General features: G+C 54.4%; 4 protein-coding genes across 8 annotated transcripts; 2 read left to right on the top strand and 2 right to left on the bottom strand.

Annotated features, from left to right (window-relative positions):
• Nucleotides 1-1,183: 1,183 nt before the first annotated feature.
• Nucleotides 1,184-3,728, bottom strand: CD2BP2 (CD2 cytoplasmic tail binding protein 2). The gene is made up of 7 exons (XM_060648979.3): nucleotides 3,621-3,728; nucleotides 2,968-3,071; nucleotides 2,586-2,724; nucleotides 2,279-2,436; nucleotides 1,731-2,166; nucleotides 1,523-1,629; nucleotides 1,184-1,432 (listed from the first exon to the last, which is right to left on the bottom strand). Exons 2-7 carry the CDS (start codon nucleotides 3,043-3,045, stop codon nucleotides 1,322-1,324), a joined length of 1,029 nt encoding a protein of 342 aa, XP_060504962.1. The 5' UTR covers nucleotides 3,046-3,071; nucleotides 3,621-3,728; the 3' UTR covers nucleotides 1,184-1,321.
• A 10-nt stretch (nucleotides 3,729-3,738) lies between these two features.
• LOC132689330 (sesquipedalian-1-like) lies at nucleotides 3,739-5,541 on the top strand. Of its 5 annotated transcripts, none has more exons than XM_060648982.3 (2): nucleotides 3,739-3,959; nucleotides 4,716-5,541. In XM_060648982.3, the coding sequence occupies exon 2, from the start codon at nucleotides 4,740-4,742 to the stop codon at nucleotides 5,358-5,360; it is 621 nt and encodes a 206-aa protein (XP_060504965.1). In that variant the 5' UTR covers nucleotides 3,739-3,959; nucleotides 4,716-4,739; the 3' UTR covers nucleotides 5,361-5,541. The 5 variants fall into 5 exon arrangements, with proteins under 5 accessions (XP_060504965.1, XP_060504963.1, XP_060504967.1 ...); XM_060648980.3 differs by having other exon boundaries at nucleotides 3,739-4,043; XM_060648984.3 differs by having other exon boundaries at nucleotides 3,766-3,830.
• Nucleotides 5,530-16,503, bottom strand: TBC1D10B (TBC1 domain family member 10B). The gene is made up of 9 exons (XM_060648968.3): nucleotides 15,199-16,503; nucleotides 11,897-11,996; nucleotides 11,494-11,601; nucleotides 11,296-11,402; nucleotides 8,239-8,353; nucleotides 8,048-8,113; nucleotides 7,639-7,828; nucleotides 7,140-7,294; nucleotides 5,530-7,052 (listed from the first exon to the last, which is right to left on the bottom strand). The coding sequence occupies exons 1-9, from the start codon at nucleotides 16,125-16,127 to the stop codon at nucleotides 6,408-6,410; spliced, it is 2,415 nt and encodes an 804-aa protein (XP_060504951.3). The 5' UTR covers nucleotides 16,128-16,503; the 3' UTR covers nucleotides 5,530-6,407.
• Nucleotides 16,504-20,027: 3,524 nt separating this feature from the next.
• On the top strand, nucleotides 20,028-22,297 carry MYL11 (myosin light chain 11). The gene is made up of 7 exons (XM_060648986.2): nucleotides 20,028-20,135; nucleotides 20,745-20,840; nucleotides 21,092-21,167; nucleotides 21,366-21,470; nucleotides 21,577-21,655; nucleotides 21,962-22,010; nucleotides 22,100-22,297. Exons 1-7 carry the CDS (start codon nucleotides 20,133-20,135, stop codon nucleotides 22,202-22,204), a joined length of 513 nt encoding a protein of 170 aa, XP_060504969.1. The 5' UTR covers nucleotides 20,028-20,132; the 3' UTR covers nucleotides 22,205-22,297.
• The last annotated feature ends 78 nt before the right edge of the window (nucleotides 22,298-22,375 follow it).

Below are 22,375 nucleotides of genomic sequence, written 5' to 3'. Positions count from 1 at the left end.
TGGCACCGGCATGGACCCAATTAATACAGAAGTTGGAGGCCTCACTAGAGCATCAAGTATCCCCAACCTGCCGTCTTTCCTACTTCCAAGCCTGGATCCTTCCACCTGGGGTCCTGGCGCTCAGCAATCCCGTTTCAGACCAGCAGAACCCTGGCCACACATGCTCAGCTCTGCCACCACAGCAGGACCTGGGAAGCGGCCCCTCCAGGTGTAACCTCAGTCCCGAGTCATGCCCAGTGGCTCTCCACCTGTCCACACGTTGGAAAACACCTGGGAGCTTTCAAAAAGCCCCACCCACTGAGCCACTATCTAGACTAATTCATTTAGAATTTGAGGAGTAATTTTACAGCTCCCCTGAGACTCCAATGGACAACCAAGGTAGAAAAGTGGAGGGTTCAACCTAGTTTGGTACAAGAAAGAGGCAGAAGGCAGCACTGGCGAGAGGTGGGAGGTGCTAGGTCCAGACAATACAATTCTACCAGTCTCCCTCCCAACCACACCCCCCAGAATCTGAATTCCTGGAAAAGGACTAACCCAGTTATCTCAGCTCCTTCACCGCACTTGCCCATGCACACTGGGAGCTCAGGAAATGTAAACCTCACAGGACTTCCAGGGTGCGAAGAAAGGTCTGGGAAAAGCAGCCCACTGGGGCTGGGCCAGCTCTCTGATTTGCTGTGTGAGCTCCAGGGAGGCACTGGCCCTCTTTGTGCCAGTTCAGGGGTTGGCCCAGGTGGCCTTGAAGGGGCTTTCAAGTGCCAACACTGAGTATGCACTTCCCCTACGAAGCCTAATACAGTGGAGTCAGTGGATACCAGGCTTCCTACTCCCCCCAAACAGGTGTCCCAACCCCCAAGGCCTCAAATCTCCACTTCTGGTGCTCTACCTTACACTGGCTACAAAGACGGAGACTCTGAGGTTCTGAAGGCCAAAGACCTAAGAACTGCAACATAGGAGCCCCCTCTGAGGATACCGGAGGACAGCATGTGAGTGAAAGGGATTTGTAGATGGTGAGGAAACTCCAGAGGCCACCTGACAGCCCTGGTTCTGCCCCCAGAGTGACAAACAAAGGTGAAGTGGTTCAAGTAACCAGAAACTCCCAAGAAGGAACTTCATGAGAAAACACTCATGAGGCGAGTCCAAAGGGGTCCTTGGCTTCTGGCCATCAGCACAGCCAAGGCCCTAATATGTAACCAAAGGCTTTTATTGGGAAAGGGAAATTGACTGAAAAGCGGCCCCTCAAGTCCTCACTGCCTGAGGCAGCGGGGGCCTCCTCCAGAGAGTTCAGGAAAGAAGGGGCCACCAAACCGGGCCCTCAGCAGGCTCAGGTATAGAGGTCAAAGTCGATGCGTTTGGAGTTGTAGAACTGTCCACCAGGAGGGTCCAGCTTCCGGCAATAAACACCATCTGCGAAGTAGCCTTCGTTCACCCAGGTCTGCAGGAAAAGAGAGCAAGAGCTGGGAAAGGACTGGTATGGGCGGTGGGGGAGGAGAGAAGTGGCAGAAAGAAGTAGAATGTGGCTTACCTGCATCTGGGTGCTGGTGAAGGGCCCATACAGCTCAGCATCCCCTGTGTTCTCCCACTTATATTCCCACATCACGTCCACCAGACCATCTCCTGGCAACTCTGCTTCTAAAACAACAGACAAGGCCATCTGGGCCTCAAGTTCCCTGGCCCCTGGCCCCTGCCCCTGCCCCTGCCCCCAGCACTCCTCCTCTGCCCTCCAGTCCTACCTCCCTTCTGCGTAGGAGTTGGGGTCTCCAGCTCCCCCTCTGCCACTTCTTCAGCAAACATGTCCAGAGAGGGTGGGGGTGTGGGCTCAGGGGGTCCCTGGGTCCGGGACCCCAACCCCTTCAGCCGCATGGCTAATCGTTCCCTTGTCTCCTGATACACGCCAAGGTTGCCCCGGGCCACCATCTGGTCGGCCAACCCAGAGAGCCGATCCAAGCGCTGGGGGGAACTGGGCCGCCCACCCCCTTTGCTGCCCCCTTTGCCTCCTCCTCTGGCCCCCAGACGCCTCAGTGCACCAGCTACGGTCTCTCTTGGCAACAGCAGCTCCAGGAGGCCCTCCAGAAGGGCTTGGGCACTCATTGGTGTCTGGCCCAGGCTGTCCTCTTCCTCTGAGTCGGACGGTGGGCGCTGATCGGGTGGCCGCTCCCTGATTTTCACCTGTGATGTGAAAACAGGGGTGGGGGTGGTTATCTCCTACAAACCGTGAGCAGGGCCCAAGCCCAGCACTGGCTGCCTCCAGGCCCCCACCACGTCAGCCCCTGGGCCACACCCAGTCAATGTTGTCTAGCCAGCTGTCTCGGATCTGAGCATCCCGGTTCAGGAAGTAGTTGCCATCAGCATCAAAGTGGCCTTCCTCCATCTCCTCCTGCAGGTTGAAGGGTGTGATCCGCACACCTCCCTCACTGGGGAGCGTGGCTGCTTCCTGACCTGCATGAAAGACACAGGCATCCCGTGCTGGGTGCACGCGCGCGTGCGCGCGCGCACACACACACACGCACGTGCGCGCCCTTGCCACCCCCCATCCCCAAAAGCTCTATCTGTTCCTCCAGCAGAACCAATTCTTGGGTTTAGCTCACCTTCCACATCCTCCGAAGCCAAGATATCGTATTTGCTGGACCCCTCCTCTTCATCATCATCCTCCTCATCACTGTCCAAAGAGTGTTTGCCTTTGAAGCGGCTCCCAGGACCCCCTGCCCCAGCCACAGGATCCACTGGCTGTGAGGAAGGGCCAGCAAGTTGAGAGACGCAGGTTACTGGCTATTCCTCAAAATACTCCAGGTAGAGTTTTCTTCAAAACCTTCCCCAACTGGAAATTCTCCAAACCCACTTCCCAGAGAACATGGAAAAGCTAGCCCCCTCTCTGCTTTCTTTGCCCCCCGCCCCCTTCTTTCTCTTCTGGCTTCTAGTTCTTTCTCTCCCCTCACTCCTCCTAAGAATGCAGGAGTCTGGCCCCCTCACCTTCTTCTTGGGAACACTGATTTCATCCTCATCATCCTCCTCTCCCACACCTTGGAAGGTCACTTTCCTCTTTGGCATGACTGGACTGAGGAGCCTTCCCTGGGCTGAGCCGAGAGAAAGGATGCAGATTAAGGGAAGTGGGCGAGGCTACTCACCGCGGAAGAGCCCCAGCACAACAAATAATCACCCGGTACGCACTAGATCCAGCTCGGGAGGAGAGGGAGCACAGAATGAGGGGCCGAGAGGGAAGCTGGCCGCCAGGAGGCCCCCCGGACTTGGTTCGCATCCAAAAGAGTTGCTGGAGCGGGGGCGGAGGGGCGGTGGCGCAGAGGGGCTCCCCACGGGCAACCCCCACCCTTGACGAAAAAAGGCAGGCTCCCCCACATACCCCGCCAATCCCTAGCCCCCGCAGTCCTGGGTGCGACGGGGATCCGCGGGCCGACACCCTCTCCTCCACTCCCAGCTCCCTCAGAGCCCGCGGGGCCTGGACGGACCCAGGACCTGGCGTCCTGGCCACCCCCTCCGCCCCGCGCTGAACTCCCAGCTCCGCGGGGTGACCCCCAACTGTCCCGGGCTAAGTGTACAAGCCTAAGTGTACAAAGAGAGGCGGCAGAGCCGCGGGGATTCGAGCAGCCCCACCGGCTCGCGCTCACCTCAGGATCCACGGGAGGCCGTGGGGGAAGAAAAAGAGAGACTTTCCCCAGGGCTACATCCGGGGCGCCGGGCGCCATCACCCGGAAGAGAACTGCGGAAGGCGCCAGAGAAGGCCGGAAGTGGCTTCACTCCGATTAGATGACTAACTGGCAAAGCGGGCGGAAGCATGCCGAGAGCGGGGAAGACAACCCCGCCCTCCCCAGGGTGACGTGAGCAGTTTGGGGGCGACAACGGCGAGAACAGGCCACAAATGAACGCCTAGACCCTGATCAGACGATAGGGATGGCCGGATGCGGTTTAGATTCCCTCCTACAGCAGTTAGAGACTCTGAGGAGAAAGTAAAGCACACTACTTAAAGGGGCGCCCAGCATCATGGAGGGGCGAAGTGGGACAGTGGGTTTCGGCCCGGTTCCCTTTACAGAGTTGAGTCACCTTTTTCCAGGGTTGGCCAAGGGCTTTGTGCCCCTCACCGTCTCCATAGGAATCCTGCTTTCCCAGTCAGCGTCTAGTTCTGTCCTCTCCTAGTCCGAGGTGCGGCCTTGCTCTTCTCCCTGAGGAGAGACCGAGTTCCCACGATGGCCCGCCTGGAGCCCCCAGCTGGCTTTGGGGGCACTTTCCGAACCCAGCTCTCTTTAGGACCCAGGGGAAGTCATTTACCCCACGCCTGTCCCCTGGTTGAGTTCCTGGTTTCAGAGGTGGGAAGAGCCATCACCGTACAGGTGACAGTGGTTCCTGTGTCCAGAATCCAGGCTAGAAGCCTCTTGTGCGCCGATCTCAGGTAGGCCTGGAAAGAGGCAACAATGCCTCTCTCTCAGACCACAGCCTCAGGATAAAGCCCCACTGCTGGCAAGTAGGGTCCCAGCGGCCCCAGCCCAGAATCTGTAAGCTGGCCCAAGGGGGAGAGCTAAAGGGGGGGATGGGGGGGTGGGTATGGGTCCCTGTGCTGTGGGGACAAGACCTCTAGCTCTTCAGAACAGTCCTGAATCCCACTAGACTAAGGCTATGCCCAGGAAGAACCTACTGGAGCCCCAGGAGGGCAGCATGGGGTACCCATGATAATAAGGAGACCACCCCTCCTCTCTCCTGCCCCCCAGGATTAACTCCCAGATTGAACTACCATGAAACTGCACCAAAAGTCCGTGCTCAGTTTCTTCCACGGATACAGAACACAGGCTCCAGACCGGGAGGGCATCTTGCTAAAGAAGGGAGCCCGAAGTATCAGCTATCAACGCCGCTGGTTTGTCCTCCGGGGAAACCTCCTCTTCTATCTGGAGCACCAGGCAGACCGCACACCCCTGGGCCTCATCCTCTTAGAAAACTGCCAGGTGGAGCCACGCCTCGGGGCCACAGAACCCTATGCCTTTACCATCTTGACCCCCGGGGTTGAGGGCACAGAAGGTGGGCGGACCTACAAGCTGGCAGCAGAAAACCAGGGAGAGCTGGCAGCGTGGCTGTGGGCACTGGCTGGGGTGAGCTGGAGGCGGCTGGTGGCGCTACTACCCCCACTGGAAGCCCAGTACCGGGAGCTGTGCCAGGCAGCTGGCCAAGAACCCAGCTCACCCCCAGAGGACTGTGGCTTCCTAGCCACCCTCAGTCCCCCCTCCAGCTTCCAGGAGTTGCACGAGCACTTTGGGAAAGAGATCCGGGTGCTGCAGGTGGTGCGTAGAGGACTCCAGTCCAGTGACAACAGAGGCAGCAGATCCCAGGCAAAGGGGGAGCAGGAGCTCAACAGTTGTTGATGAGTGACTGAAAGATGGACCAAAGGCCAAAAGGTCCCTCCCTGCCAAGACCAGCTGAGTGCTTCAGCAGACACCCAGATCCTGGCCTGCTCCATTGTTTCCTCCCCACCCCACCCCACCTAGTTCTTATTCTAACTCCCTTTATCAAATAACAAGGCAGGAGACAGGCCCAGGTACAACAGCAGGTTCTTTTCTGATTCCTCGAAGCGCCGCACAGGGTGGGAGCAGAGACAAGAGAATGTAAACATTGGGTTCCACCCCCTGGAGCTCAGGGGAAGACCCCTTACCCAGATAGGGGCTGGAGGGGAAACAAGGTGGAAGGCAGGGGCCCTGGTAAGACAAAGCAGGAGAGGCCTGAGAACACAGAGGAGGGTGGGTGAAAGAGAACAAGGAGAATGGTAGGTGGGGAAAGGGGGGACATTTCCTGTGCCAGTGCATGTCCCCTTAAATAAACGAGTGCAAGAACATTATGGAAGGAGAACCAAAGGATAGAAGACAGAGCAAGCACCCCCACCCTGGGCCGACCAGCTGCTCTGTACATAATTACAACAGAGATGTCCAGAAGTAGAGCAAGGAGAGCCGTGGTCCCCAGCCAGGAAGTGGGGGAGACCAGCAGGGCTGAAGAAGGGAAAAAGGAACCCAGCTCCACTCATGGATAAGGGGAGCAACTGGAGTGTAAGAATCTGAAAACTGCTGATTCCCATTGCCAAGTCACCCCTGAGGTGACAAAAGGCCAATCAGGACTGCACCTGGGAAAGAACCCCAAAGGAAATCGGGGCAGGAGTGCCAGAGACCCCAGCAGGACCTAACTGGAGGTGAAGGGGCTCCAGACTTGTTCACACCTGCCCCGAGGAAAGGCAGCTGCCCCATGCACTGTCACTGTCCCAGCTGTGTAGGGATCAGCAGCTGGCAAGGAGATGGGAAATCAAACCACTTCCCCAGAAGGACAGTCTGCCCAGGAAGCTCGGGGCAGCACCCCAGGCCAGGCCTGCTCCTGACTGAGGGGAAAACAAGGGAGGCCATGCAGTCCAGCCCCGGGGACAGAGGTCAGAAGTAAGCATCCTGCCGGGCCTCAGATGCGGAGGACCTGTCCCCACCATCCTGGGGGCCTGGGGGTCCATCTGCCTTTCGACGCAGTGAGAGCTTCCTGCCTTGGGCCTTCTTTTCCTGCTTCTGCCGTTCCTTCTCCTGCTTCTGTTGCTCCTTCTCCTGCTCTTTTTCCCATTTCTGCCGCTCCTTCTCCTGCTTCTCCCGTTCTTTCTCCTGTTTCTGCCGCTCCTTCTCACGTTCCTTTTCCTGTTTCTGCCGCTCCTTCTCCTGCCTCCGAGTCTCCTTGGTGGGACCCAGTGGGGTGCTGTTGCCGGTAGGCGAAGGAAGGGATGGATGCAGTCCCTCAGCGGTGACCACAGGTCCTGGGGCAGGCCCAGCACTGGCCCTGCGGGCAGGAGGGGGTGGGGAGGGGGCCCCTCCAGCTGCCCGGGAGCCTCGGCTCTTGAGGCCAGGGAGGCTAAGAAGGCTGGAGGAGGGGCCCAGGGGTGGCTGCTGCCGCCGACGCTCCTCATGGATGGCCCGGGAGCCATGTAGTCGCCGAGAGGGCCGATACTGCAGCTCCCCCCGGGTTTCTCGCCACTTCTTGAGCTGGGCTGTGTTCTCTCGCTCAATCAGTGCTTCTGTCACTGGGAGGTTGGTCACCTAGACGGAGAAGAAACGGGTACCGGAGTGAAGGTGAGGATGGGGATGGGCTGAAGCAGGTGTGGGTGTGCTAAGGCCACGGCCTACCTCGTGCACCAGGAAGTCCTCCTGCATGCACTGCTGGGGCAGGTTGCGCAGCTGCTCCATGGTCTCATACATGCCTTGGCAGGAGCGCAGCTTCTCCACTGAGCCCAACGTGTGACGCAGCAGCACCAGGGCCACACGGAAGATGATCTTGACGCCTGCAAGGTCAGAAAGAAGAGAGCGCGGGCGATCAGGGCCGGGACCTCAGTGTGTCCCAGTCAGAAGAGACTCAACAGGCCCCATCCCTGTCTACTGCCAACCATACAGATGAGGAAACTGAGGTCCCACGAAGGGAAATGAGCTGCCATGGGTTTCGAGTTCCTGAGAGGAACAGTAGGTTCTGGACTGATAGCAGAGCCAAGACTAGGCCCCAGTTTCTCCAGCCCCCAGACTGCTTACAGGGAAGCCTAGGTCCCAGAGGTAACTTCGGGCAGCAGGCCACTCTCTGGCAGCCACCGTGGAAACCCCGGCCCCCTCATAGCCTGAACGGCTACAGAAGTACCTTCACAGAAGAACATATCCCAGACACGCAGCACTGAAGCCCAGGGCAGGGTGCGGGCAAAGATGCACATGAACCATTCTGTCATGTAGAGCACGGGGTCAATGCGTTGCCGCCGCAGGTGCCGGTGTGCCAGCGGGGAGGCCCGGCGCAACAGCGCAAAAAAGATTTCTCCGTCCAGCTGAATGGCCTCCTGGAAGTGGGATGAGCCATGAGAAGAGGCCTACTGTGGCTCCCGTGGGGTAGGACTGTCCCTAGTGGGGGGATCCTCACCTCAGTGGGAGAGGCCCAGAGCAGAGGGACAAAAGGACAAAAGGGAGGGGGGGGGAGAGGGAGGAGGCAGGACAAGGACCTCCCTGCAGCCTCAGGAGAAAGTCACCACCTTGGGTGCACCCAGCCCCCAGACACTCACCAGCCCTGCACTGTAGTAACCGGGGAGGTACTTGTCACAGATCTGCACCAGGCACCAAAAAGCTTGCTGAGAAGAGCGAGAACAAGGAAGGAGGGAGGGGCCTGAGAAACAGGGAGCAGAGAGCTCCCCCATCACCACTGTAGGCCAAGGTCCTCCCAGTCCCTCCCCAACCAGGACCAGCGTATGCTGACCTCAGCAGGCATGTGCATGAGCAGCACGGCGGCCACTGGGGCCTGGGCCTGGCAGTAGCCCTCATCGGGCCGGTAGATAGTGTAAGCCTTCAGGATTCGATACAGGTCCTGTTGCCTGTGGGTATTGGGAAAGACCATGAGGGCAATCACAGGAGTTGGGGGCTCTCTGCCCCAAACTAAGCCTGCCCCCCACAACCAGCCCCAGCCCAGACCCCTCCTAGATCCAGTTCCAGATTAACCTCAGAGGTTCACCACCACGCACCTCCACCGACCTTCCTAGCACTGCTATCAAGGTTAAGCCAATGACCGAGACCATCATCAAAGCATTCCAGGCTCCAGCCTTCCACCCTTGCCTCCACATCCTATGTGCTCCGTACCCGTTCCCCAGCACAGGATGTGCTCTCTCTCCATCCTTCATCTGCCACCACCCCATAGACCTTCAAGGTCACCTTCTTCAGAAAGCTTCCACTGTCCACAGCATCAGACCTCCCGTAGCACTGTCTGAATTCTTTGATCACCCCAGAGCAGGGCCTGCCCTATCTGCCTCAGTGGATTTCATCAGTTCTCTGCCAGCATGTCCATTGGCCCCTGGTTCTTGGTGAAGGCCTGAGAAGCCAGCTGTGCCTCAGACCTTTCTCGTGTCTCTGTATCCCAAAGAATAAAATCTCTGCCCTAGACCTGTCCTCTTGTGGGTGCCCATTGCTGTGTCTGAGAATTCCATTCACTTAGCCCCACGTTGGAAAAGAGAGCCCTACATCACTCCCCGTGGCTAATCAAGTCTTATCAACACTACATGTTGAGTTTCATTCATGCCTGTTCCTTCTCTCTACCTCCACAGCCATTCCGGAGCTCAGACTTTCATTTCTTACCCAGAAAAAAGTAAAAAGTAATAACCTCTTACATCCCCAAATTCAGTCATTGAAGTGTGATCTTGTGTTTTACCTGTGTTTTACCCAGTACTATTTACTTAATATTTTTTCTCCACTTTGCAATAGCATCCATGAAATGACAGGTTTGATGTACTAGTTATTTTACCTAATACCTATTAAACATGTAACTCCCACAAGCTCCCATGCTATTTTTACCCATCTACCTGCATCTGTGTCCCTGCTTTCTCCCTGTTGCTGTGGGTGAACTGTCTGTGGTCCTGGCCAAACACAGCTTTTCCACTTGGGTACTGCGTCCCATCCCCTCTCACCTACACAGTCCATCACTCCAGCAAGCCTCCCACCTCTCCTGCATCATCAGTTTTTCTCTCCCTACTAGATCATTCCCAGTGGCATACCAGTATCTGTTATTTCCTCTATGTTACAAAAAAAGTCTCTTGACTACCCCCCTTCCCCTCCAAATATTACATCATTTCTTTCTTTACCTAGTCAGCAAAACTTCAGAATAAAGACTTGCTGTCTTTAATCTCTTTCCTCCCATTCTCCAGTCAGGCTCTATACTACTGCCCTGTGCAAACTGCCTTTATCAAGGTCACTAATGACCTCTACTGTGCTGAGTCCAGAGGTCAATTTGCAGACTTGACTTTACTTGACCCATCAGCAGCATTCCATACAACTGGTCCCAAAACCCCTCTTCGATTTGCTTCCAGAAATCACACTGCCCTGGTTCTCCTTCTACCTCTCTAGTTTCTCCTTCCTGTGCTGGTTCGTTCTTATCTTCCCATTCTTGAAATGTTACAGCTGCAGGGCTCAATCTCTGAGTTTCCTTTTGTATCTACACTTGCTGCCTTGATGAGCTCGTCCAATCCCACAGGTGAAATTTAGTCCCATCTAGAGGCCAATAACTCTCAATCTCCAGCTTACCTCCAGTTTAAACTTCTCCCCAAATTCCAGACTTATACAGGTCGTAGATCCAACTTTCTTGACATCTCCATCTGGATGTCCAATTAGCATTTCAAACTTCACATTCCTAAACTGAGCTCTTAACATACCCCTCTAACCTCCTTTTCTCATCCACACCAATATATGAACAACTCCATTTGTCTAGTTTCTCAGGCCCAAAACCTTCAGAGTCGGCCTTAATTCCAATCTCTCTCTCTCTCTCTCTCTCTCTCTCTCTCTCTCTGTCTCTCTCTCACACAGTCCACATCTAATCTATTGGCAAATCCTTTTGGCTCTACTTTCAAAATATAGACAGAACCCAACCACTTTTCCCCATAGTTCCACGGCTACCATTCTGATATATCTATCATCCTCTCTCTCCTGGATTATGGAAATAGTCTTCTAACAAGTCTCTCTGCTTCCGTCCTTGTCTCCTTATACTATTCTCAGCACAGCAGCCAGAATGATCCTTTTAAAACACAAGTCAGATCATTATAACCACATCTCCATTCACATTCTCTATTACCCTTTCTTGCTTTAAACTCCTCTTTAATACTTACCACCCTTTCACATACAACATACTTTCCTTCTCTATCCTCACTAAAATGTAATAAGCCCCATAAGGGCAAGAGTTTTTGTCTTGTTAACTGCTATCATCTGTGACTAGACCAGTTCCTGGCAGATAGCAGGTGTTCAGTTAAATATTTGCTGAAAAGATGAACCAACTGATGAAAAATGTGCATCTGAGAGTCACCTAATACCATCTGGCATATTACTAAGGAGTGATATATATACATCTTGGGGAAGTCTAGCATATAGAACAAAAGCACAAGTGCCTCAGAACAATTTTTAAGGCCCTCTGGTGATCTGACCCGAAACTGCTTTTCCAGCCTCAGCTCCACTCAACCCCACATCCCAGAGACAGCTTATATAAACCCCCAGCCAGGAAAAACCTGCCCCTGGCTCTGCTCCCATCTAACCTTCAAAACCCAACTCAAATGCAACCTCTTCAATAAGTCCTTGTTGTGCCTCTCCATCTCCCCTCCAACAACCCCCCAGCCCCGAGTCAGAATCTCCTTCCCAGGACAGTTCCCTCAATATGGCTTGACACTCAATACATTAAGGACCACTTTCCTAGAAGCCCTGGAGGGCAAGAACAGCTTTCAACCCAGCCCTGTATCCACCTGGAGCCTTCTACAGACTGACCCACATGATCAGGCCATCTTACCCATGCCCTCCTCGAGCGGCAAACATCTCATGGAAAGGGAATTGGCGGTGCAGGTCCTTCTCGATCACATCCAGCCACTTGGGGTCCCCAGGAGCCCGTTCCAGCTCCTGCAGTGGGACATCAGGGATTATCTCAGGATCTAGGGGGACTGATGATACCCTTCACACAGTATCACATGTCCCCATACCCTGGACACACCTCAAACTTGCCAGGGTTCTGCTCCAGGAGTTCCTTGCTATTGGACAGGTACTGCCAGGCCTTGGCTCTGAGGGAGGAGGGGATCCCCTTCCGGCAGCGCAGCTTCACCTAAGGCAGAGTGGCAGGCAGGGTGACAGCTTCAGGGGCTGGCATAGCCTCCAGGCTTTCCCCAGCAGTCCTCAGGCTTCCTGGGACAGCCCTCCCACATCTCATTGGCTTGACTCCACTGGACCTGGCCTGGCCTTCTATCTTTAAAACTACTCCTCCCCCCAGGCCCAAGAACCACCCATCCCCAATGTGGCCTAGAGAACAAATACTATCATGGCTTCCCTGGAGTATATGAGCTCTCCCTAACCCCCTCCCAACTTGTCCATTGCCCTGCCCACCAGTCAGCCTTCCAAACCTTCTGGAAACGCCGTGACAGCCACTTATCCCAGTTACTGAACATCTCCAGCCATTTGAGTTCCCGCTGCCGAGCCACATCTACAGGAATGGAGCTCTCTCTGCAGGATGAAGAAAGCATGGAAAGGGTCAATAGCAGTGGTATAAAACATGGATTGCTGGCGGAACTGAAGCAAGCCACCCACCTCCCCAGGCTCAAATGAGAGACTGGATGTAAAAGCATTTTGTGAGCTACCAAATATCAGGATATCTGGCCACTTAGCCATCTAAGGGCCTAGTTCACCACACTGAAAGGACTTCTTCCCTTGGAAGGAATCTCTGTACAGAGATGGTGTTCTCATGTTGGATCTCTGTACATGTTGGGTGTGTTCAAATCCTGCTTATGGCACATACAAGTTTGGGGAGAGGGTACAGAATATTTAAAAGCCACAGTTTGCATTAGACCTGGGTCCAAGTTGTAGCTTTACCACTTACTCACTGTGTGACCTTGGGCAAGTCACAGAATTCCTCTAAGCCTCGATTTCCTCATTTGTAAGGTGGAGAAAAAAATAGGATCTACTTGAGAGGTTATATAATAGCAAGTGCTCAGTAAGAGCAATTGTTATCCATAAAACAGAATACAGAACAAATATAAATATACTTCTCTGCCTCCTTAGAAGCAACTGAGTTTCCTCCTATCAGACTCTTGAGATCCCCTGGGCCACCTGCAATTCCCTCTACCTCCTCCCTGAAGTCACCCGAGATTCTCAAGCAAATGAAGTTTTCCTTGCACTGTTTGCCCATTGTTCTGTCACAGCTTCACACTCAAGATACCCCAGGAGTCTTGAAACAGTTACTTGTAGGAGCCAGTACCAGGAAATGAGTGGAATGGAAGAAAGCGCTTGAATTTCCAGACCAACCTGAGCTCAAATCCCAGTTCTGTCCATTAGAAATTGGGAAATCTTGGCAAGTGATAACCTGAATCTCTTCCTCATCTGTCAAAAAGGGATGCCACCATCTACATCACAAAGGTATGAGAGAACTACTGAGAAACTGTATATAAAGGACTGGCAAATGGATGGGCTCATTAACTATTAGTTTCTTTTGTCTTAGAACCACTTAATCATTGCTCATTAATATTTTAAAAATATTTATTATGTATTTTTGAGAGAGAGAGACAGAGCGTGAGCAGGGAAGGGCAGAGAGACAGGGAGACACAGAATCTGAAGCAGGCTCCAGGCTCCAAGCTGTCAGCAGAGAGCCTGACACAGGGCTCAAACTCACGAACCTCAAGATCATGACCTGAGCCAAAGTCAGACGCTTAACCAACTGAGCTACCCAGGCACCCATCATTGCTCATTAATTTCTATCATAAGTTGGTTCCAAACCCTACTAAGGATCAGGAAGAATTAGGTAATATCTTTCCTGCCCTCAAGAAGGTCACAAGCTTGCAGGGGAGATAACTGCAATGTGGTGTGGGAAATGCAATAACAAAAATGCACAGGAGAGGCACTGACTGGAGTAGGGGCAGTGGATATCAGGAAAGGCTTCCTAGAGAAGGAGACATCTTCATTATAAGCCAGGAGGGACTGAGTAGAACATACCAAGACAAGAAGGAGGAGAAAGGCATTCCTGGCAGGTGGAACAGCCTGAGTATGAAGGGGGAGAGACTACAATCAGTTCAACAGGACCACAGTATTAAGTGCATGATGAGAAGTGGTGGGAGAGAAGACCAGAAAGACTGGCAAAGGCAGAAAATAAGGAGTCCATCTGCAGAATAAAGCACATGGCACTTTATCCTGTGGCCAGGGGAGAGCTACCATAAGTTTTTAAGGTAACATGTGCCCCAGTCAGCCTGGCCTCAGAAGTATGTTCTTCCAGCATGGAAGATAGATTTTAGAGGGACAAAATTACAAAGCAGAGAAACATAATCGAGCAACGTGCCTGGCACACAAGAGGGGCTCACTGAAATCCAATTCAATCCAAGTTCCTTAGGGCAGCATAATATTGAGGAGAAAGCCACTGGTCACACAGATCCAGGTGTGAGTGGGGCAATTCACTCAACTGCTCTAATCCTGTTTCTTCACCTATACGTTGGGTACAACAGTGCATCCCTCCAGCATGGGAAAACACCAAGGTCAAACTTCAGTTGCCTTCCTAGGACCATGAATGTTGGTGCTCAATCAAAAGTTTTCTGGTTTTTGTTGGATTATAAAACACCTAGAACACCTTCCCACAGTGTTTTCCCCAACTCCAGGCAGGTGCCCCCCACCCCAACACACATAACACGATTAGACTAAATCCTACGCATTCTTCAGGATTTGGAACAGACTCAGTTGAATTCTGAGTGGGCAAAAGGTCCCTTCCCTAGTACTCACAAAATCCTGTGAAGATCTCTAGGCTAAACCTAAAATACATTGACATCAATTGTTTAAGTATTTGTTTCTCCCTTTTGACAACGAGTGCCTTGAAACAACTATTTTATCCCTAGTACCTAGCACAGGGCCTGGCACCTGGCTGCTCAGGTGATGCTGTAGGTTGAACTGACCAACAGCTTAAAGCGGTACATGAACAATGGGCAGGATCCTTCCCAGAGAGAGGGAAGGAAGAAGTCAGAGGCAATCACACCCCCACATCAGGAGTGACTCAGGCCCCTGGAGGGAACTAGGAAAGAGTAAGCCCGGCTGGGGAGATGAGGAAATGGGGAAGAGGCCTCCCCCAACCCCTTCCTTCAGTAAAAACACAAGATTGCCCTTCTCTGTTTCGCAGAGGAGCCTTACCCTCACGGTCTCCCCTCTACCGACGAGGCCTCCCCCAGCTCATCATCCCATCAGACCTAGGGCTATGGGGGAGGGAAGATGACTGCATCCCTCCCAGACTCCTTCCCTTTCAGGGACCAAATATCTCTACCAGAATCCCTGCCCAGCCAACCCTCCAGAATATCTGACCCACAGCTGGAGTTTTTCACATCAAGGAGCTGGGACGACCTTAAGTATCACCTCATTCAACCTTTCACTATATAGAGATGGAAACTGAGACACAGAAATAGGGAAAACACTAGCTCAAGGGCACACAACACACTAAAAGCAAAGCTCAAACCCAGAACTCCTGACACCTGGCCTGAAACTCTAACATGCAAGTGCCACCAAAACCTCAGGATGCTCTGGGCATGACAGGGATCACCAAGTAGCTCACTCCTGCTGGAGCTACTCCCCTGGAGCCTTGGAGGAGGCTGAGCTGCCAGGATCTGGGCAAGGTGTATCATTTCCTCCTCCCCAACCTCTGCTTCCCTGAAGCCCCACGGGGTGCCCACTGGGTACTCACAGACTGCCCGAATACTGGCTGCCCCCAAGGAAGCCATACTTGTCCGTCTTGCGAAGGGCCAGCCCATTTATCTCCGAGTCTGAGCCCATGGAGCTCACATCATCTGCCAAGGACTCCAAGGTCCCAGACATGAGGCTTACAGAGTCCAAGTAGCTCAGAGTGTCCGGGGCCTGCCCTCGAGGCCCAGAGATGCCAGGTCCCAGGCTGGACGTGGAGCCTAGGTCCTGAGAGTTTTCAGCAGGCTCCGGAGCTGGGGTGACCGTCACGACAGTTACCAGAGCCTCACAAGTTCCTGAAGGGCCTGTGCCAGACCCTGAGGGGTCCTCTGGAGCCTGTGCAGTTGATGCTGATGTTGCTGCTGCAGCTTCATGTCCACTTGTCACCTGTCCTGCTGTCACTGCTGCAACCCGCGCGGTCACTCCTGAGGCAGCTGGGGTTCCCGGCTTGGGGGCAAGCGGGGGTTTGGCGGTCAGAACCCCAGGAACTGTTCTGGAAGGGGTCCTGGTGGGGGTACCTGGTCCAGGGGCGGGTGAGGCTCTAGCCTCCTCCGTCTTCGGAGAATCTGTCCCCGGGCCCAAAGCCTTGGACATCTCGGCTCCTGCCACTGCCGCGGGCACCAGGGGGTCTGGGTCAGCGGAGACTTGCGCCCTCGGGGCTTCGGATGAGGCCTCCAGAGTCAGCACCACCACTGTGCTGCCTGTGACGGTCGAGGCCGGGGCCGAGGTCTGGGTGGGCCCCGGGACCCAGGCGGGCTTCGCCTCCCCGGGCGCCACCAGGGTGACGGGGGCCGAAGTGGCCGTGGTCACTGGCGGCCCCGGAGCCACCACCACGACGGGCCCGGCCCGGGACCCGCGGGGCGGCGGCGAGGGGGCCGCGGGGGCGCCATGACGGCGCGGCGGGGCCACCAGGGGCGCCGGGCCCGTCTCCATGGCCGCGGGCCACCCCTCACATCACCCCGCCGGGGCGGACGCAGAAGGCGCCGCCCCTCAGGCCGCTCCTCGCCGCCCGCCAAGGAAGAGGAGAAGGCGAAGGGCGCGGCCCGGCGCGCGTCGCAGATGAGGGCGGCGCGCGGGCCGCCGCCGGGCGCGCGGAGGCGTGGCAAGGGTCCTGGGGCGCCAGGCGCCGGGGTCTCGCTCGCGCCCTCTCACCCCCGGCGCTCTCTCGCCGCCGCCCCCTCCCTCCTGCTCCGGGCGAGCGGCCGACCTCGCGCCTGCGCACACTCCTCAGTGCCGGCTAAGCGGCCAGCATTTCGGCGTTTCACGCCTGCGCGCGGACAGGGCCGTCGCGCTCCTTTTTTCTCCCTCCTCGTCAGAGTGTTTGGGCGAATAATAGGAGAGAGGGAACTGGGTTTCTGCCAATCGTTGGAAGGGTGGGTGGGGCTGGAGGTGGGAAGGGGCTGGGTAATTTGGGAAGAGGAAATGGAGAAGAAGAAGGGCTGGAAGACCAATGAGAAGGGGGGTGAAGGCAGGAGGAGGTGGGACGAAAGAAGTAACTAATAGAAAAGCGCGAGGCTGAACGCCCTGGCCAATAAAAATGGCTAAAGAGTGAATGACCGCGGAAGGAGGCGGGTGCTGTGCGAGAAGAGGCTAGCCTGGCCAATAGGAATACTAAAAAGGGAGCCAATGAAAAGGGCGAGTAGGTGGAGGGCAAGTTGACAGACAGTGGTGTCTATTTGGGCAGTGACAGACGGCATCCGCAGTCAATAGGAAGGGCTGAGGAATTCTTAAAGTCTCCCAAGAAGGTCACGAAAGAATGACAGCTGGAGGGGGGCGGGCCAAATTTGCAGTTAATTTGCATTGTCAGCCAATAAACGCATTCCCTCGCTTAAGCATTGGGAGGAAGATAGACGGCTGTCTCAGCCAATGGAAGCATCCAAAGTGTAGGGGTGCTGCCAGCAGGCGGTGCCAGCCCAGGGATATCGGTGACAACCGGAGACAAGCGCAGAAGGGGGGTGACAGTTGGGGATAGCACTGTGAGGGGGCGGGGGCCAGGGACATTACTGCAGCCCTTAGCCAATAAGAGCATGGCGCTGCTTTGTTTGAGTCCTTTCTGGGCTCCCATTCTGTCTGTCTCTCTCTTTTTTAAGTAGGCTCCACACCCAACGTGCGGCTTCAACTCACGACCCCGAGATCAAGAGTCGCATGCTCTACCTACTGAGCCAGTCAAGCGCCTCCTAGGCTCCCCTTCTCCATCCAGCTTCAGAGCCACCTCACTCTCGTGGTCTGTGAGACCCTACCACAGATCCAATGCCTTGATCAAGTCCTCTCAACCTCCACTCCGTCTCTAGTTCTCATCTCGGTCTCACAACCAACTTCAATACTCCAAAGCCCAGGCGACTATAACCAGAGCCCCCAAATCCTCTAAGCGACCCATTTCTCTAGATCCTCCCAAGCCCTTAAGTCCTTCTCCTAGCTCCCCAGCTATCTGAGCTCCTCCTCAGAATCCAGGCTCTAATTCCTTGGACCTCATCCTCTGAGTGCCGCCCCCCAGCATTCTAGTAGGCATCCTAGACCCAAACTATGAATTCCCAGTAACAGGAACTCCCATATCTGTATTCTTATTCTTTTGGGTATCCAGGACCTATCCCATCAACTCCTCTCCCCTCACTGCCACACCTCTCTATACTCCTCATTTTCTAAGAAACCAGACCCCAATCTCCTGAGCCCCCCCGCCCTTGCTACCCTAGACCACAAACACAAAGCCCTGACTTTACAAGCCTCTCCTTTCTCTGACCCACATCCCTCCGAGCCTCAGGGTTAGAGGGCCCAAATTTCCATACAGAGTCCACCATCCTGAAATTTCAGTCAGACCTAGCTCCCAATGCCCAGGTCCTCCTTGGTTTCTGAGTTCTCTTAGGCTACTCACTCCCAGCTCAGACCCAGATCCTGTGTATTCTCATTCAGTGTCTGAATTAGATATACAGCTCCTGATCTCCTCCTCAACTTCCCCACTTTTCATTTGGCCCAAGCTACCTGAGCACTTTCCCTTTTCCCCTCTTTGGAGTTTTCCTCCCCTCCCAGAATCCAGGAATAAGGCTCCTCCCTGGGCCTAGACCCCCATGGTAACCTTATAAGGTGAGACAGCTGTCCACTGAAGTAGGGAGGGGCCAGTGCAGGAGGCCGAGGGCAGCTGCTAAGTTTAGGGTGGCTCCTTCTCTCTTCTTAGAGACAACAGGTGGCTGGGCCCCAGTGCCCAGAAAAGAAAATGTCTTAGAGGCATTGGCATGAGGCTGGAGGAGGGAGACGGAGGAGGCATCTTCCTCAGGACACTGGGTCCTAAAGGAAGCAGATGAAGGAGGAGATGGGTGTCCTCGCCAATCGTGGCCTCCTGGGGTTTCCTCAGCCACTATTTCCCCAGGAGAGGGCACCTCAAAGTCATACAGTCAGCCAAACTTGTTCTTGCCCAGAATGGAGAAAGGGCCACTGGCCATCCCAGCCCCCCAGGCGGAGGTGACCAAGTAGCAGTCCTCTTGGGGTCTTTGACTCCCCTCCGCTCGGTTCCAACTTTCATAATAGGACCCAAAGAAATGATTACAGACTCACATTCCATTATGTTCTCCTGTTTCAAACCTTTCCAAGGCTCCCAAGTTCTCAACCCTCAGCCTGGCATCGAAGCCCCTCCAGTCTCTGGTCTCCAGCCCCTTGCACCCTCTGCTCAAGCCCCATTACCATTCTGGCAACCTGATCTTTCACTTCTCCAGGCCTTTGCCCGTCTGTGCTCTCTGCTTAGCACACCTGCCCCTCCACTTCCACCTGACCCACTTCTCCTGGCCTTCATAAAGTCATCCCCATACTCCCAGACACGGCTGCTATGCTCTCTACTTCTGTACTCCTGACCAAATGCTGTGAATCATTCTCTGCATTTATCCTGTCTCCACAGCTAGATTCTAAGTCCACCAAGACAGGGCCTAACTATTCATTGTAATGATTATATTTCACTAAACTGTTCCCAAATGGTGTTCATATCCACAAGTTCTGTGGGATGGGAATTAATACCCATTTTATAGAGGGTGGAAACAAGACCCAGGGAGTTGAAGCACGAAGCCCAAACTCACAGAGCAGGCTTTCTGTCTAGTCTCTAGTCCCTGGTCATTCTATGCTTGGCGTTTTTTTTTTTTTTTTTTTTCCTTGAAACACCCTCCCCTCCACCATGAAGGGGAGGTAGAAGACTTTCCTGTTCTTCAGCTTTCCCAGACAGCTGTCTCCCTTTCAACTCTGCCACTACCCCACAGGCATACATACACTTGACTGTGAACTCCACAATGGGAGTTGAGGGATTGTGCTTGCCAAAATGCACCCATGAAGCACAGCCCAGTGCCTGGCACAGTGTAAGTGCTCAATAATTTTACTGGGTTTAAATCTGGAGGGGTGCCTGGCTGGCTCAGTCGGTAGAGCATGCGACTCTTGATCTCTGGGTTAAATTTGAGCCCAACATCGGGTGTAGAGACTACTTAAAAATAAAAAATATATATATTAAAAAAAATAAGTAAAACCATAAAAAATTAATTTCAAAATAAGGAATGTTTCAAAAGTAAATAAATAAATCTGGACCCACCCACTCAGGGGTACAGGGGCCTGGTTCATCTCTCCCCCAGTACTGTCCCTCAGATTGGGTCCTCTCTGAACTCTGACACATTCCAGCCCGCTTTTGGGAAAGAGAACATCCCTTTCTGCCCAGGTCCCAGTGAGACATGCATCCCAAGACCCACTCCCTCCTTCCTCCCTGGGCTCCAGCTGCTGCTTGGCCCTCCAAGAAAGGAGAGGCCCTCAGCTGGGCTATTTTGGTATCTGGGGTGGGCACCGAAAGGGCTAAGGTTACCTTGGAATGTTGAGGGCTCCCTGGGGCAGGACTATATAACCCCAGAGGGACTGCCCCAGGCTGACTCTGCTCCTTTCCAGCCAGAGCCACTGCCTTGCCCCCAGGAGACCGAAGACATGGTGAGTGAGAATCCCCCAGACCCCTCAGACCTCAGAGCAGCTTCACTTTTGAAAAGAACATAGCCGATTCCCAGTCCAGTAAGAGAAAAAAAGATGAATCCTCCCTTTCTTGGCATTACTAATGGGGATCGTACAGAATGATGGCCTACAGGACCCAACCAAGGATAATCTGCCCAGACTCTCCACTCACAGACCTGTCCCTCTCAAAGCATCCTCTGCACCTTTCTGCACTCCCTCTTCCCCAAACCCTCTGGGACCAGCCAGGCAAGAAGTCCAACTCCCATTTTATAAATGAGGAAGTAGAGGTTCAGACAGGGTGAATGAGTAGATTAGGTCACACAACAAGCCTGGGACTCAGAGGAGACAGGCTCAGGGCACAGAGAGGGGGACTTGTTGAGAAGTCCCACTTGTTGGGTAGGATGAAGGACAGGAATTTAGGGATACAGATTTAAGCAAGTCCCCTCAGCAGAGGTCATAAGGAAGGGGAAGCCTAGAGCCAGAACAGTTGCTTTAGAAAAATGACCCAAAGAACCCTGAATCTAATCCACTGCCTCCAGAGAGGAGTAGGGATTGGCCCATAGACCCCTTTGCCCATCCCTCACCCCCCAGGCACCCAAGAAGGCCAGGAGAAGGGCGGCAGCAGAGGGCGGAAGCTCCAGTGTCTTCTCCATGTTCGACCAGACTCAGATCCAAGAGTTCAAGGAGGTGAGAGGAGAAGGGAGACTGAAGGCTGACCAAAGGCACCCCCTGCTGTTCCTCCCCCCTCATACCCCTCCCTGGAATGTGCACCTGTTTGGGGGGGGGGGGAGGGGAAGGGTTTAGAATTCCTTGCTCCCCTCCCTGCTTGGCATGTAAGAAGACAGCTGGCTGGGGGCCAGAATCTGATCTGCCTGGGATAGGGATGCTGAAGCCCGGCCATAAGGGACCTAACCCCTCCCTGCCCCTACCTTGCGCAGGCCTTCACGGTAATCGACCAGAACCGTGATGGCATTATCGACAAGGAAGATCTGCGGGACACCTTCGCAGCCATGGGTGAGCCCCTTATCCCACCCATAAAGACTCAAGACTGAGGAAGTACTGGGAATATGGAAGCCTTGGGTTTCAGCCCTGCTAGCCCCACCTTGGGCCTCAGCCTGCCCAGGCAAAAAGTGGGTGGGATGACCTGAAATTATGGGAAGGATCAACCCTTGGCCCCAGGACCCCACTCCAGCTCCCCCCACCCTGCTCCAGGGCGCCTCAATGTGAAGAATGAGGAGCTAGATGCCATGATGAAGGAAGCCAGTGGTCCCATCAACTTCACCGTCTTCCTGACCATGTTTGGAGAGAAGCTTAAAGGTGAATGAAGTGTCTTGGGTCTAAGCCCCCAACCGCTCCTCCCCAGACCTTTCAAGGACAGACCGTTCAGGGACCCTTCCGCTTCACATGCCCTCTGACCCTGCAGGTGCTGATCCTGAGGACGTGATCACTGGAGCCTTCAAGGTCCTGGATCATGAGGGGAAGGGCACCATCAAGAAGAAGTTGTAAGTGACCCTCTCCAGCTGCTCACACACAGAAAGCCTCCTTAAATTCTTACCAAGGGTTAGGTATAAGGGAGGGAATAAGGGAAAAATTAGAACTGTGGAAATGGGCAATAGGAGTACATTTTGATAGCACATTCGGGAGGGGAAGAGCAAAAGCAGGGAGGCCAGACTGGGAGACCAGTGAGGGATCTACAGTGACTTCGGTTTTGAAGATGATACCAGGAATGACAACAAGGATGAGGTGGGAGGGAGTGGAAAGGAACCACGAAGCCCAGTCTCAACTCCCCATATGTCACCTCTCTCCAGCCTGGAGGAGCTGCTTACCACGCAGTGCGACCGCTTCTCCCAGGAAGAGGTGAGTTGGGGAGGGCCCCGGGAGACGCAGAGGGAGGGGTGAGGGGAGCGTACGCAACCGGTAGAAGACGCCCCTGAATCTTTCCCCAGATCAAGAACATGTGGGCAGCGTTCCCCCCCGACGTGGGAGGCAACGTAGACTACAAGAACATCTGCTACGTCATCACGCATGGCGACGCCAAGGACCAGGAGTAGGGGACCCTCTTAGGCCTCTGCTGGCCAATGCCTCCTGCCAGTCCGACCCCCCACCCCGACTCCTAATAAAACTCAACTGGTCTTTGTTTCTTAGCTGCGGCGCCTTCGGTGCATTTGTGAGAGAGGGGCTCAGGTGGGATGCCCGGCTGAAACACTGCCTGGCACCAAGGC

Source organism: Panthera onca, chromosome E3 (assembly GCF_046562875.1).
Source record: "Panthera onca isolate mPanOnc1 chromosome E3, mPanOnc1 haplotype 2, whole genome shotgun sequence".
NCBI lineage: Eukaryota > Metazoa > Chordata > Mammalia > Carnivora > Felidae > Panthera > Panthera onca.
This window is presented reverse-complemented; position numbering and strand designations above follow the sequence as displayed.